The 14128-nt window shown below is 37.9% G+C and overlaps 5 protein-coding genes across 7 annotated transcripts in view; 1 reads left to right on the top strand and 4 right to left on the bottom strand.

The window, feature by feature from the left end:
• Positions 2872-3895, top strand: LOC104732171 (early light-induced protein 2, chloroplastic-like). Its single transcript, XM_010451708.2, has 2 exons — positions 2872-3244; positions 3431-3895. Exons 1-2 carry the CDS (start codon positions 3017-3019, stop codon positions 3773-3775), a joined length of 573 nt encoding a protein of 190 aa, XP_010450010.1. The 5' UTR covers positions 2872-3016; the 3' UTR covers positions 3776-3895.
• LOC104732170 (1,2-dihydroxy-3-keto-5-methylthiopentene dioxygenase 3-like) lies at positions 4419-6605 on the bottom strand. 2 transcript variants are annotated; one of them, XM_010451706.1, is made up of 7 exons: positions 6492-6605; positions 6029-6140; positions 5837-5931; positions 5264-5378; positions 5060-5184; positions 4905-4975; positions 4419-4784 (listed from the first exon to the last, which is right to left on the bottom strand). In XM_010451706.1, the coding sequence occupies exons 1-7, from the start codon at positions 6510-6512 to the stop codon at positions 4721-4723; spliced, it is 603 nt and encodes a 200-aa protein (XP_010450008.1). In that variant the 5' UTR covers positions 6513-6605; the 3' UTR covers positions 4419-4720. The 2 variants fall into 2 exon arrangements, with proteins under 2 accessions (XP_010450008.1, XP_019089818.1); XM_019234273.1 differs by lacking the exon at positions 4419-4784 and having other exon boundaries at positions 4798-4975.
• Positions 6999-9687, bottom strand: LOC104732169 (protein TIFY 4A-like). 2 transcript variants are annotated; one of them, XM_010451704.2, is made up of 9 exons: positions 9426-9687; positions 9207-9346; positions 8926-9089; positions 8437-8527; positions 8260-8347; positions 7848-7907; positions 7616-7679; positions 7363-7550; positions 6999-7276 (listed from the first exon to the last, which is right to left on the bottom strand). In XM_010451704.2, exons 1-9 carry the CDS (start codon positions 9541-9543, stop codon positions 7269-7271), a joined length of 921 nt encoding a protein of 306 aa, XP_010450006.1. In that variant the 5' UTR covers positions 9544-9687; the 3' UTR covers positions 6999-7268. The 2 variants fall into 2 exon arrangements, with proteins under 2 accessions (XP_010450006.1, XP_010450007.1); XM_010451705.2 differs by having other exon boundaries at positions 7363-7547; positions 9426-9684.
• Positions 10473-12318, bottom strand: LOC104732167 (1,2-dihydroxy-3-keto-5-methylthiopentene dioxygenase 2-like). The gene is made up of 7 exons (XM_010451703.2): positions 12210-12318; positions 11743-11854; positions 11564-11658; positions 11230-11344; positions 11021-11145; positions 10870-10940; positions 10473-10755 (listed from the first exon to the last, which is right to left on the bottom strand). Exons 1-7 carry the CDS (start codon positions 12225-12227, stop codon positions 10713-10715), a joined length of 579 nt encoding a protein of 192 aa, XP_010450005.1. The 5' UTR covers positions 12228-12318; the 3' UTR covers positions 10473-10712.
• LOC104733643 (protein TIFY 4B-like) overlaps positions 12460-14128 on the bottom strand; it is a 6505-nt gene continuing 4836 nt past the window's right edge. Inside the window, exons 6-9 of the mRNA XM_019234157.1 lie at positions 13480-13539; positions 13188-13251; positions 12898-13088; positions 12460-12811 (exon numbers count right to left, since the gene is read on the bottom strand). Coding sequence (XP_019089702.1) covers positions 12804-12811; positions 12898-13088; positions 13188-13251; positions 13480-13539 — 323 coding nt within the window. The 3' untranslated portion in view covers positions 12460-12803. The remainder of the gene's footprint in view (positions 12812-12897; positions 13089-13187; positions 13252-13479; positions 13540-14128) is intronic.

The following is a 14128-nucleotide window of genomic DNA, read 5'->3' as shown; positions in this document are numbered from 1 at the left end:
TCTGTCTGATTCCATTTGTGCACTTGAAGTAATCGGAGATCTTGTTTCGGCCCTGTTTCTCGCGGCGAGTGTTGAAGGTCCACCGTGCGTGTCGGCCGTTTTCGGTGGTTGGAGTTCTTGCTCTCTGCCTCTATTGCCTGTAGACAGCAATAGACCAAGGCGGAGGCTCGTTTTCCTTCCCTAGCGTCTCGCATCTCAAGCGGCGGAGCAAAATTTTGTTTTGTAGATCTACTTGCAGATCTCCTTTTTCCTGGCGTTTCTGGTGGCGGGGCTGTGGTTTCGCTTCTCCACCTACCTAGGATTCGCATTTTCCAAGTCTTCTCTTGGACTAACCGTTGCGCTTCGACTCGTGTCTACCCGAGGTTGTGGGCTGCTCTCTGACGGGAATATCCGCTTCGAGGACGGCTAATCCCAGTAGCCAGTTGCTTCTGTCCACTCCGTGCGTGTCGAATCGGGTGTTTGGACTAATGATTCGAGTGGTTTTCAGTGGCTCTGTCGAGTCTGAACCAGCCTAGCTGGTGGTGTTCTTGAGTCATTGAAGCCTCGGCCTCTCTTTCGTCTCTCCTTCACTCAGGTTTAGGGCATGGCTACTGTTTGTTTCAATTTCAAGTTTTCTGTGTTAACAAGCCTTGACTTTTGGGAGAAGCACTTCTCTGTTGGCATCTTCTGCTCGTGGACAGTGGTAGGATTATTAGGAGAGTGTTTCCTCGTGGCAGGTCAAGTTCTTTTGTCTTTACGGATGCTCTTTTGTTCTCTCGTGTGGCTGCTGTAGTGTTTGATTTGATGATGATTTAGTTATCGGTGGTAACTAGCTTTCTTCACCATTTGAGAACGTTACATGCATACCAAGACTTTTGGTTTCGGTCAAGGCCTGGTTTTGTTGTGGTTTGCTTTTGTTGTTGTCTCAAGGTAGAAGTTTGCTATGCTCTGCGTGATGCCTCATGCTTGCGTTAAGATTGTGCTATAGAGGAGCTAGTAAGGCTAATGGCTTTTGGTGTGGTGGTGATTTGATTTTATTCTTGCTCTGCGCTAGCCGACTTCGGGGAATGAACTTGGTAGAGGGAGCACACACTGTTAGCATAATTTGGCTTGTGAGGTTTCGGTCAGGGAAAGCTCATGGATTTGATTGAAGAATCACTCACATTTTGAGGGGAGAGAATGTGAGCCATGATTTGGAGTTCTTTAATTACCGTTGACATCTCGGTCTCGGGCCTCCTTTGAAAGTCTTCTAGAGCTAAGTGTCTTCTGCAACTCCGGCGGTCACAATTTGCAGTCACCCTTCTCTTTTTGCAACACATCTAGGAAGAACAACAAAATCGTCATCGCTTCATTTTACTCTCGTAGTTCTTTCGCTATGGTTGAGTAGATGGACCGAAAACTTTGGTTACTTTCTTATGCTTCCATGTTTTTATCTTTTTTGCCATGGGACCATTAACTTAGGTCTATAATCATCGATTGTAAACCTTAACTGTTTTTCATTTTAATGAAATATTTACATTCTTAGCAAAAAAAAACTCGTTTTAAATATTTTTACGTGATATTTGAAACCGTTAACTCGTTTTAAATATTTTGATACAAATTTTTTTTTTCTTTCTTCTACGTGTTTTTACCAAACTAAAACCACTTGGCATTGGAGTCTACAAGTGCTTTACGTCTTCACGACTCACGTAAATACTATTCTTCTTGAACTCAAAAGTCTCAAATACATAGTTCACACAAGTAATGGTCACAATTTTTTTTACGTACGTATTTGATGCAACATATAAATAATTTACGTGAAAAGTATTTCCTCTATTTTACAAAGTGTGTCATTTTAGAAATATTTTTTTATTTCACAAAAAATGTTATTTTACAATTCAGATGTGTTTTCTATATTAAATTTTGTAATTTACCCTTTAACCCAAATCTTATTTTCATTGAATTTAAACTATTTCTGTAAATTGGACAAATATATATAATCTATATTTTTTAAATTTATGTGAATTGTGTCAAAATGACACACTTTATAAAATAAAAAGAATATATTTTATTTCTGTGTTGTTTCTTATTTACCGTTCCAATGCGTAATATAAGGGAACGTAGGAGAATTGGGCACGCAGCCATGAATGGGGAACAGAAAGGATCAAAAGGAGTCAGCATGGGTCTGCGGCGTCTGCCATAATGAAGTTAAGTAATTTCCAATACGAGACGAGATTGACTGCGACTTCTCGCTACCAGAAACAAAATCTCCCAAGTGAAATGAAGTTGAGCCGTTAACTTTGTTTCTAAATATTTTGAGACAAGCTTTAGTATTCTTTACGTGTTTTACCAAACGCACTTGGCGTTGGCCAATCAAAAAAATACAAGAGTCAAGGAAGATATGTCTCTCTGTGTGATGAAAGAAGGCACGTCATCAGTTTACTTACACTTTTTCAACTAGACGTGGCTCCTTTGAGATCTCACCTCACTCTCTCGTTTTAAAATTCTTGGCTACTACGTTTTTTTGTGTCTAGCGTTGAATTCTCAAATTCCTGATATTTTAATTCTTTTTCACATTTTCAACGATTTCAAGTGAAATAATCTAATTTACTTTTATAATCTTCAATGACCAATGAATTTGTTTAGTTGTTACAAGAAAGATGGAAAAAATCTCATAAGTTTGAAAAAACATTTATACTGAGGAATCATTTTCTTCCCAAAAGAGTGAAAGTTTACGATTTTAGTTAATTTCTTTTCTATTATGATATTTGTTTCTACTTATTATAGTCTACTACACACCACAAACACAAAACATAAAATAAGTAATCTTAGTAATAGTATCCCATAACTAAATCAATAAAGATAAACAAAGACATATATTTCAGAAAATACTAGACCTATCATTCAAATTTCACCTACTCTATAAATAAAGAGATGATCTTTGAGTAACAACACAGACCAACTCCATCTCAATCCTCAAGTCTTTAGAGTTAATTCAATTCCTCTCACTACTTCAATCTTCTTGCGATCTTTAGCGTTTTAAAAACCCTACTCAAAAATGGCAACGGCGTCGTTCAACATGCAGTCAGTGTTGGCCGCTCCTTCCGGTGGATTGAGTACACGCAACATCAGAAACACAAAGCAACTCTTCTTCAAAAGGAATGCTCCGGTTGGAGTCAGGTGCATGGCTCAGGGAGATCCTATCAAGGAAGACTCTTCCGTGCCCTCGACCTCGGCCGCCCAACCGCAAATGCCACCATCTCCTCCTCCAGTTAGCAAGCCAAAGGTATATATACAACTATATTTGATCTAGTGGTCGAAGTCATTAATATAAACATCATTAGAATTTGATTATGTAATTACGACTTTGCGTTAGCATAGTCTTGTAATCATTTTAAGCTCAAAGTGTTCTTGAATGATTTTTGATTAAAATCAAAGATTTGTGAGTTGAAGGATTTGGTTTCTTGTTTAGGTGAGTACCAAGTTTAGAGATTTACTAGCATTCAGCGGTCCAGCACCCGAGAGGATTAACGGGAGACTAGCCATGGTTGGGTTCGTGGCTGCCATCGCGGTGGAGCTTTCAAAGGGAGAGAACGTGTTCGCTCAGATCTCCGACGGTGGCGTCGGGTGGTTTCTTGGAACAACGGCGTTGCTGACGTTGGCATCGATGGTTCCCTTGTTCAAAGGAATAAGGGCGGAGGCAAAGTCAAAAGGGCTCATGACGTCTGACGCTGAGCTATGGAACGGTCGTTTCGCGATGCTCGGCCTAGTTGCCTTGGCCTTCACTGAATACGTCACCGGCGGGACTCTCGTCTAAGTCTTTTTTGCTCTAGTTTAAGGGAATATCATATTTTGAGAACGATATGTACATGTAACGCATAGTTTGATGATATTTACTATGTTTCTAAAAAGCTTTTGACATGAATCAAAAAAAATATTTATTGGCTCTAAAATTACAAGAGAATGAGACGGACGCAAGACTGAGAACTAGTCTAATACCATTACACAAAGGCTCATACAACCAAATTGGAAATAAATCGTATACATAAGGTTGCTTGTTTGTCACACAGGTCGTCTTTGGCTCGTCTCCTTCCGCGATACGCACCTGGTAGTATCCCGCCCGGCCGTAGATCCAACTTCGAGAAGTATCTCGCGCGGGCGAAGAAGTCTGCAATAAAAGTGGATACTTGTTTTTGATAGTTAGGTTACCTTGTTGAGCGCCCGATAATCAATGCATACATGATATAATCGGGAAAAAAATTGACAAAAAAATAGTGATCTTCATGGGTCGAGTTGAAAAGATTAAAACGGAATTGCGAATTGGGAGCTGGAAAATGACATTAAGAGATAAAAAAAACTAATTGATCATTTTCGATCATTAAGAGTTGAAATATTGGATCCTAAAGGGTCATAGTGTAGCTTCAAAGTAGTTCTATCATTTTTAGTTTTGAGGTATACTGTCAACATGAACATCTGCCGACTCTCATCCATTTATTGCAGAACATATAGACGACATAAAGGTAGTAAGTTATAAGTTAACAAACCATGAAACCTTACAACAACACCAAAGCCACACGAAAGAAAGTGTCTTCAAGGAGACAACATCTAAACACATACATATCCAACATTGAGACATATGTCTCTCTTTATTGTATACATATCCAACATGAGACAGATGTCTCTCTTTATTGTACGCTTAGTTTATAAAAATCTGATGCGTAAGACATGAGAGAGACATATATCGATGTAATCAATATGATGCCTACGCTGACGCGTCAATGGCACCGCCTCCGTTCGCCTTCACGAAGTTATCGATGTACTCTTTCCTGTAAAATAGCCGTTTCAAGTTTCAATATCCATAAAACAGTTTTCTTGTTTATTTGCTTGAATGAACGATTACAGAGTAAGCTTTTGATGAAACAAAAGGGGCAAACAGGACAGTGTACCTTGCAGGGAGATGGTCGTGTGGGCGATTGTATGGTGTCCAAACCGGTTCACCCACAAAAAGCCGCATTGCCTGTTTAACAAGATGTTTCAGTTTCTTAAACAAGCAAAAGTATATGTATATGATAAAATTAACCAAGGGAAGCTAATATTCAACCTTGATATAGTTGTCTGAATCCGTGGTGAAGCGATGATATATTCCAGCAGGCAAAACTATCATACCACCTTTCTTTACCCATACTCTAATCCAAGCCTCATTGTGATCTCTCACATCAAAGTACCCTTTATTCCAAGGAAATATAAACATGACGCTAATATCGAATTGAAGTTTTCAAGTAAAGCAGTCAATACAAGTACTTACCACTTCCTGCAACGCAGTAACGGATCTCTTCATCAGTGTGCAAATGTTCTTCAAAAAAGCTCTTTACTTTCCCTTCATAGTTTGGAAGCTTTTCCGGGCATACCTCACAAAAGTCCTGAAATTTAAACAGTTTTCAATCGTCAAACCAAGACTCGAGCAGATAAATATACACACACAAACAAAAACGTTTGGGAATCATCAAGTTATTAACATAAAAAAAAAACTTTAAGCTCGGAAAGTGTAACAGAGAAGGAAACGGGTTGTTTAATCTCCCTTGGATAGCTAATGTTAGCGGAAGAAGGACCAGAGAGAATTGATAGTTAATGACAAACAAATAGCAAATCTTAAAATCTACCAAGAAACAGTATAAAGCCATTTTCACTACTTGCTCTCTAACGAAGTCAATAACTGCTATATTCGGCTACATTCATCCCTTGGCTAGTTATAAATAAGGTTTAAGCCATTGAATGTATTGAAATGTCTAAGACAGCACTTGGTTGAAACAGACGAGCTAGCAATTCAAGTCCAACGGATAACAAAACAAAGATATATATAAAGAAAAAGGTGACATACCGTGTAAGAGTAACCGCGAGATTGGCGGATCTTTTTCAGTTCTTCATCGGTTTCATAGTTATCAGCATCAAGTCTCCAGCTAAGCACTCCAAGCTCTGTACACTCAAAACATTACACATAAATAAATAAAAAGCAAACAACAGTAAAAAAAAACATTACAGAGAGAACAAGAATGAAGAGAAACACAAAAACCTGCAAGTTTGTCCAAAGATACAAACTCCTTAGGATCTTTGTGGTGAGGAAGTCTCTGATCCTCATGGCTATCATCCATATACCATGCCTGGATCACTTCTTCTCTTCCATCCTAAGCAATAACACACACAACAACAACAACAATATGTGAATCAAGAAAACATCAATCTGATGGTCATCACATCAAAATCAGTGGGCTGAAAACCCCACTAATTCAATATGATTAGCCACTGTATAACAACTTCAACACACTAACAGAGAAAATGTTCTAAATCAAATCAAATTTCGATACGTTACAAGTAACAATCGAGATAAGGCAAGCAAAGTAAATACTATATGAGCCAAAACATCAAACCCGAACCTAATGGGACAATCGGCGAATCCATGTTTTGATGGGGGAAAATTTCCGACGAGGGATTGAGAAATTCAGAATTCAGAAAATAGAGTAGAGATTTACGATTACCTTAACAACTTCTTCACCCATGGTTGAACTTGTATTCTTCTTCTTCTTCTTCTTCTTCTTCTTCTTCGTTATGCCTTTTTTTATCGTCTTCAAATCCACGCGATTAATAATGACCTCTCCTTTTCAAAAAGAAAATGAATGCTAAAAGACTAAACTACCCTCCATTCGGCAGCGTGCGCTCGTGCGGCGAGGGTAACGCCGCCTCCCTCCACTCCACACATAGATCCGTTTCAGACTACTATTAGTAAGTTACGTTACGTTTTTTGAGAGAGGTGCAAGTAAATTAGAAAAATTATAGTTTGGCATAGTGTTTTATGCGTTAGAATCATCCATGTCAACTCATATAACAATTGTTTAATCTTTGACGACAATCAACAGGTATTGTTAAAAAGTTCAATGATGATAAAGTGAAAATTAATGGTTTAGAAATGGTCAAAAGAAGAAGGTTTGGACCGTTTGGTAAAGAAGAAGTCAAAGCTAAACAGTTTGGCGAAAAAAGTCTTGTCGTTAAAAAAGACGGCATTTACACATTACTAACAAGAAAAATGAATGCCCTTCTTTCATTTTCCCTCTCTTGCCTCTTGTTTCTCTCTAGTCCCCCGCAAAAAAGAATCAGAAACAAGAACTTACCACTAACCTACGAAGCTACACAAAAACTATAGACCAAAAATTATGAGTGCGACATGGAAACGCAAAGAAGCCCATCTGAAGACAAGGTTCTTCATATGTCAAACCTTACCAATGCTATTAATAGCATCTCCACGTTTTGGCATCTTGTTAAATATCTGTAAGCCAAAACAGATGAGAGTTTTTGAGTCAAATCATCCAAAACTATTGGGAACAAAGCTTGCCTTATGATTTGTCTTCTTACCTTCACTGTTTAGATCAACTGATAGATTGGGACTTTTTGTTTGGTTTTCAGGTGACTGGCTCTGCAGTGGAGATCTTGTGCGGCCAAAGTTTTGTGAATATGCAGCATTCATTCGTGGCTGACGATTTAGAAACAGTTCCAAGCTAGAAGACGCAACTCCTGGAGACTTTCTGGCCTTAAGGAATCTTCTGCACATAAACAAAACGTATCAGTTTTTAGCGGTTTTGGAATTAAGTTTAAATATATAAAGCACCTGTCCTTCCGCTTTTCACGATATCTTTGCAACGAGACCTTTCTGTTCGCCTGACCCTCCATATCTGAATAACGACCCCAAAAAAAACATATGAACAAAGGATAAATATAAGATGTAGGTTATCCGCCTCCTAGTTAACAATATTAACATAGCATTGCACAGGTGACAGCAGTGTCGATCAAAATTTACTCTCAGATTCATTAAGAAATATGAACACTCTTTGTAATTGTACCAGAATCGCGAGAAGAATTCGCCCTCTCAAGACCAGTTTGGGGGAGTTTCACCATCTTCTCTGCAATAGGAATTCAAATTTTCAATTTAACGATTGACTAGTTTAAACTCGATTGACAACAAAGAAAGTGAAATCACTATCACAAAAAGGTGCAATGCATATTCATATACAAGCTAGTATAGCACCACACAGCATTTAGAGATGCTTTCTTTGGTCAAATGCCTCCTTTCAAAATTGGACAAAACAAAAGCAGTGTTTGGCAACAAGAGAAAATTAAAGAAGAACTACTGCATCACAAAAGCTGGTCCATTAACTTTTCCAGTTTGATGATATACTAAACAAAATCATTTCAAGTTTGAATCATCTATCTATCAACTAAAAAAGCAAATCAGACACTTTAGCAAAAGCTTACCTTTACTCATGGGCGTACTACTAGAAGAAAAGATACCATTTGCAGGCAAATCAATTGGATTGGCTGCAAAGTGCATGAGTGACTGGGCCTGTAAACCAATATACAGGATGAATGATCAAAATCTACCCCATCAAAACTTCTATATTCAGGCTAGACAGAATAATGTGATTCATTCACCTTTTCAGATGGTACTCCATCATACACATTCACTTTTCCACTATAGAATATCGTCATTTGCCCAACTAGTGCACTTGTTTTAGCTGGACTTCTGATGCAACATTACAAATACTTGTTTAAATAGCATTGGAGTGGTTAATTTACTTATATAATAACATATTACATGATAACGAAAAAAGCCTTAGTAACTGAACTTTTTTGTTAACAAGGCATGTTATCAGTTCAAGTCACATCATTCCCATGTCACCAAATTCCACAGAAACTAGCACAGAACCAAGAAGATATGGAAACACTAACTAAAGATACAGAGGAAAACCACAATGAACTCACTTTAAATCACATGAACTGGTTGAAAACGTGTGATGCTAAACCCTAAATACTGTCAAACCAATCCACCATCAAAGCCACGAACCATAAACTTATGTGACTCTTTTGACACAAGGAAGTAGAAAGAAATCACATTGATTCAAAAGAACCAAAAATGTAAACCTGGGAGTAACAACAGTCTTGTAGGTATCTTTCTCAACTGAACCACCAGAGAACTCAGCTGATCTTGGAGAATCCCTTCTATGGCACGGACCATCATCTTCTGGAAAAGGATTCTTTCCACAAGGTTCGAGCTCGTTGCTTAGCTCAGTCGAGGTTGTTGTGACCTAAGGATCCACAAGTACACACAGAGCAACAAACAATTTCCCCTAAATCAGCACCAACTAAGTAACGATTCTAAGCGAAACAGGAAGCCAAAATTAGGGTAAAAATAGAAAGCTCACAGGAGGCGGATTTGGCGGCTGAGAAACGAGGATCTTACGGAGGATTCCGGCGCCGGAATCGTCGCCGGGCTCATAGAGAGCTTTAAGTGATAAAACTTGCTGGATCGCCTGAGATTTGTTCCACGAAGGCCTGCGCATTCCTGTTTCAACACGTGTCAGTCCAAAAAGCTCATCGGCTTACAAAAATTCCGAGAAGGTACAAAGGTAGAAGAAGAAGACCTTTCTCTTTGAGGAATTTGCGGCAGTCTTCGCGAGTGAGCTGAGAAATGTCTTCTTCAGTCAACAGTTTCAGAGGCTTCGCGAGTATAGACTTCGCTGTAGACACTCCGACATCCATCTCCTCCTCTTCTTCACCGGAGTTCCGACGAGAAGAGCAGTGGCGTTTCAGTAATAATTGGGAGGGTTTGGGGGCAAAATTAGGAAGAAAAAGAGAGAGAGAGAGAGAGAGACTTGAATGAAAAAGAGAGAGTGAGGTCGAATAGTATTCTATGGGCTTAGAAATTTGGGGGAATGGTTTCTGGAGCAGGGGAGCTCCCTAGACTGCCACGTATGATTTTCTGTCTCTCATTCTTTATTTTTATGTAATCCCCTAATCATGGCTGCTCCTAATTATGTATACTTCTTTTTTAATCCCTATTTTTTTCTTTTTTTTCTTTCAACTATACTTGTAAATTGTAATCCATTAAAAAAGTAGGAGATTATAATATAATTTACTCTGCAATGTTATGATTTATTATAGAAATTAGAAAACAGAGGAAAAAACGTAAAAAGGAATTAGACTTTTAGTTATATACTCCCTCCGTTTCAAAATATAAGATGTTTTGGAGAAGTTTGTTGTTTCATAATATAGGATGCTTTCAAATTTCAATGCAACTTTTAGATTAGTTTAGTATTTTATATTATGCAGTATTGTTTCTGATTGGTTGAACTTGTTAAAAGTAAAGACTTCTTAATCTGCGTGCTTTGCTTAAAACATCCTATATTTTGAAACGGAGGGAATATAATTCATTCACCTATGTCCTTTTCAAACCTCATTCCACGATACGAGTTTTTTTTTTCGGAGTCGAAGATGAAATGTGTTTCTTCACATCGCCTTAGAACCGTGATTTGGAGTAAACCAAAGACATGGAGAGCCACAGACAAGAACGGTTACACGATACACACGCAACTAGTGCCTTACGATATAGGTTCCTCATTTAGGATATTATTGCACATACTAGAGCCAACTATTTATTTATTTATTTAGTTGCAACAACCACAAAGAAACGTAGGAAAACAATGATCCCACTATATAGTCCTTGCGTATACGACAAAGATGGTATAAGAGATCCATATCATAGAGGGGAGTGTAATTAAAGTTTACAACAACTCAAGCATACCAAAGCCAGCATTCTACACAGGTATACATAATAAATATCCAATAATTGAGAGGAAAGCCTCTCTTTATTCTTTAAAGACCTTGTTTATAGATTCTTCAATTCATAAAGCAAGAAAGAGAGACCCTCCCTAAGCGGAGGCGTTGATCACAAAGTTATCGACATATTCTTTCCTGTAAATCATCAGAATGTCTTCCTTGATTACATATCGCATTGTTGGCACAAGATAACAAACAGAAGGTATGAATTTGATGAGACAACAAGGGAAAATCAGGAAATCATCATACCTTGCAGGAAGATGGTCGTGTGGGCGATTGTATGGTGTCCACACCGGTTCACCCACGAAAAGCCGCATTGCCTGTTTAACAAGATGTTTCGATTTCTTAAACAAGCAAAAAAGTATATGATAAAATCAACCAAGGGAAGCTAATAGTGAACCTCGATATAGTTTTCTGAGTCCACGGTGAAGCGATGATATATTCCAGCGGGTAAAACAATCATACCCCCCTTCTTCACCCACACTCTAATCCAAGCTTCATTGCGATCCCTCACATCAAAGTATCCTTTAGGCCAAAGAAAAAGCACATTGACGACTATATACATAGATCAACTATTTTAAAGTTAAGCAGACAATAAAAAGTACCAACCACTTCCTCCAACGCAGTAACGGATCTCTTCATCAGTGTGCAAATGTTCTTCGAAAAAGCTCTTTACTTTTGCTTCGTAGTTTGGAAGCTTTGCCGGGCATACCTCACAAAAGTCCTGGAATTTAAACACTTTTCTGTCGTCATCAAACCAAGACATTAAAATGTTTGCAAACTATCAACTGATTTTTCATAAATGTTTCCTTTCAGTTAAGTATTGAGTAAACCCACATAGAGTTAGAACGAGAGTTGGTCAAGAGTAAAACATCTAGCATTCAAGTCTAATAATTGGATAGTAAACAATAAGAAAGAACATCATCAAATAAAGGTCACAAACCGTGTAAGAGTAACCACGAGATTGACGGATCTTTTTCAAATCCTCATCAGTTTCATAGTTATCAGCATCAAGTCTCCAGCTTAATACTCCGAGCTCTGCACACTCAAACAATACATGTGAATAAAAATTACAATAGGAAGCATCACAGAGAGCACAACGTTAGAATTGAAGACACACGCCTGCAAGTTTGTCCAGAGATACAAACTCCTTAGGATCTTTGTGGTGAGGAAGTCTCTGATCCTCATCGCTATCATCCATGTACCATGCCTGAATCACTTCTTCTCTTTGATCCTTCACAAACACACAACAAAGATGACATCATTTTTTGTTTTATGGTAATAACCAAAAAGAAAACACATCCAAATGGGGAAAAAAATGTTCAGGCATTACAAAATCTGATTATTCAACAATGATTAAACTTCGATAATTAGAGAAATCATCATCTATTTGCAAGACCCGAGATGATGCCTAAATGAATTAGTGATGATGATGATGATGATTCGAAAATAGCTGAAACGAATCGAATCACAAACCCGAAACTAAACGGAAACCAATCAGCGATTTCATGATTGCATCGCGGAAAATTGAAAACTATCGATCCTCATAACCAAATCAGAAAGCAAAAGAGAAGAAGATAGAAACATACCTTCACCGCTTCACCCATCGTCTTCTCCGCTATGCCCCCTTCGTCTTCAAAACCACGCGATGATTACTCAATTCAGGATATCGTTTTCAAAAACAATTAAAAAAACAAAAACAAAAAACTAAACTGAAAAGACGAAACTACCCCTATTTTATCGGTCAACCACAGAGAGAGATGCTTTTCCGATCATTATAAAACAAAAACAGTTGTGTTGATCTCACATGTTTTAAAAATAAATTATCTCATACACACATCACAAAGAAGTTTGTGTTGATTAGAAAACCTCTAAGATTGGTATCATCATCAATAAGGTCTCTCTCATTATAAGACAGCATTTACATAATACAAACCGCCACATTCTCCTCTCGTCTCTAACCTACTCAAAACTACATACCATACCAAAAAAGATGGGATACACAAGCCGTAAAACAAAAAAACCAGACGCTGATCCAGCTCAAATCTTAAGCCAATGTTTCTTCCACAATGAACGAGAACATTCACTGTTTGCTTTTTGTACTTGGCAAATTTGACAAAAAGAACAGTATTGAGCTTTACAGCTCGCCTTGTGACCCGGAATCTCTCACCTCCAGTTTTTTGTTAAAGATCTAGAAAACAAACGACAAGAATGTTTTGAGGGGAAACCAATGGGAACCATTCAAACCAATGCTTTTTTCAGGGATTTTATTCATACCTTCACTGTTTAGATCGCTGTTTAAATCAACTGAGAGATTGGAACTTTTTGTCTGATTTTCAGGTGACTCGCGAAGCCCTGTGCCGCTAAGGTTTTGTGAATATACAGCGTTCATCCGTGGCTGACGATTCAGAAACATCTCCAAGCTGGATGATGCAACTCCTGGAGCCTTTTTGGTTTTAGAGAATCTTCTGCTCATAAAGAAAGGTTAATCATTATTCAGCCATTTTTGGAATAAGCGCAAGTATGTACACAACATTATAGCAACAACTATTGTTTCTTTAAAGCACCTGTCCTTCCGCTTATCAAGATATCTTTGCAATGACACTTTTCTATTCGCCTGACCCTCCACATCTTCAAAAATACCAACAAGACACCATGAATGATTGTTATATTTAACAGAATTTTCAGGTCATATATCACACAGAACAAGCAAGGAAGTCTATCTGCCTTTAAGTAAACACTATTAGCATTGCATGTAGAGGTGAAGAGGTAGACCAAATTTCCCTCTCAGGTGTTTTAAGCATCATTAATATAACAGGTTTCTATATCTTTATAAGGTAATATGAGCATTGTTTGTACCAGAATCACGAGAAGCAGTTGCCTTTTCAAGACCATATTGGGGAAGCTCAACCATCTTCTCTGCAAAACCAGATCAGAATTTCAGATGCTTTTGAACAAGATTGATCATCCGAAATCAAAATCACAAAAAGGTACAAGAGCATCTGCATATTCTACACAAGCTTAGCTAGTATGGGTAGCAGCACCATACAGCATTTAGAAATGCTTCTTTTATTTAACCATGCCAAATTTGGAAAAAAAAAATGAAAGCCATGTTTGTAAAATATATACATATAGAGAAAAAGATCTACTCTAACTTTAAGAAAACCTTGAGATGCAGTTCCATTCACATTTTGCAATTAGATCATACAAAACAAAATCATTTAAAGTGTGAAATCATCTATCTGTTAACTGAAAAGCGGATTAGACACTTTAGCAAAAGCTTACCTTTACTCATGGGCTTCGAAATCATTCTACTAGAAGCAAAAATACCATTTTCAGGCAAATCAATTGGATTGGCTGCAAAGTGCATGATAGACCGCGCCTGCAAACCAATGTACAGGATGCATCATCAAAAACATGCCATCAAAGTTTATTCCTTTTCAGGCTGGACAGAATAATGTTGTTCATTTACCTTTTCAGGTGGTACTCCATCATATACATTCACTTT

The sequence above is a fragment of the Camelina sativa genome, chromosome 12, assembly GCF_000633955.1.
Source record: "Camelina sativa cultivar DH55 chromosome 12, Cs, whole genome shotgun sequence".
NCBI lineage: Eukaryota > Viridiplantae > Streptophyta > Magnoliopsida > Brassicales > Brassicaceae > Camelina > Camelina sativa.
Note: the sequence above shows the minus strand (reverse complement) of the source record. Positions and strands in the feature narration are given on the sequence as shown.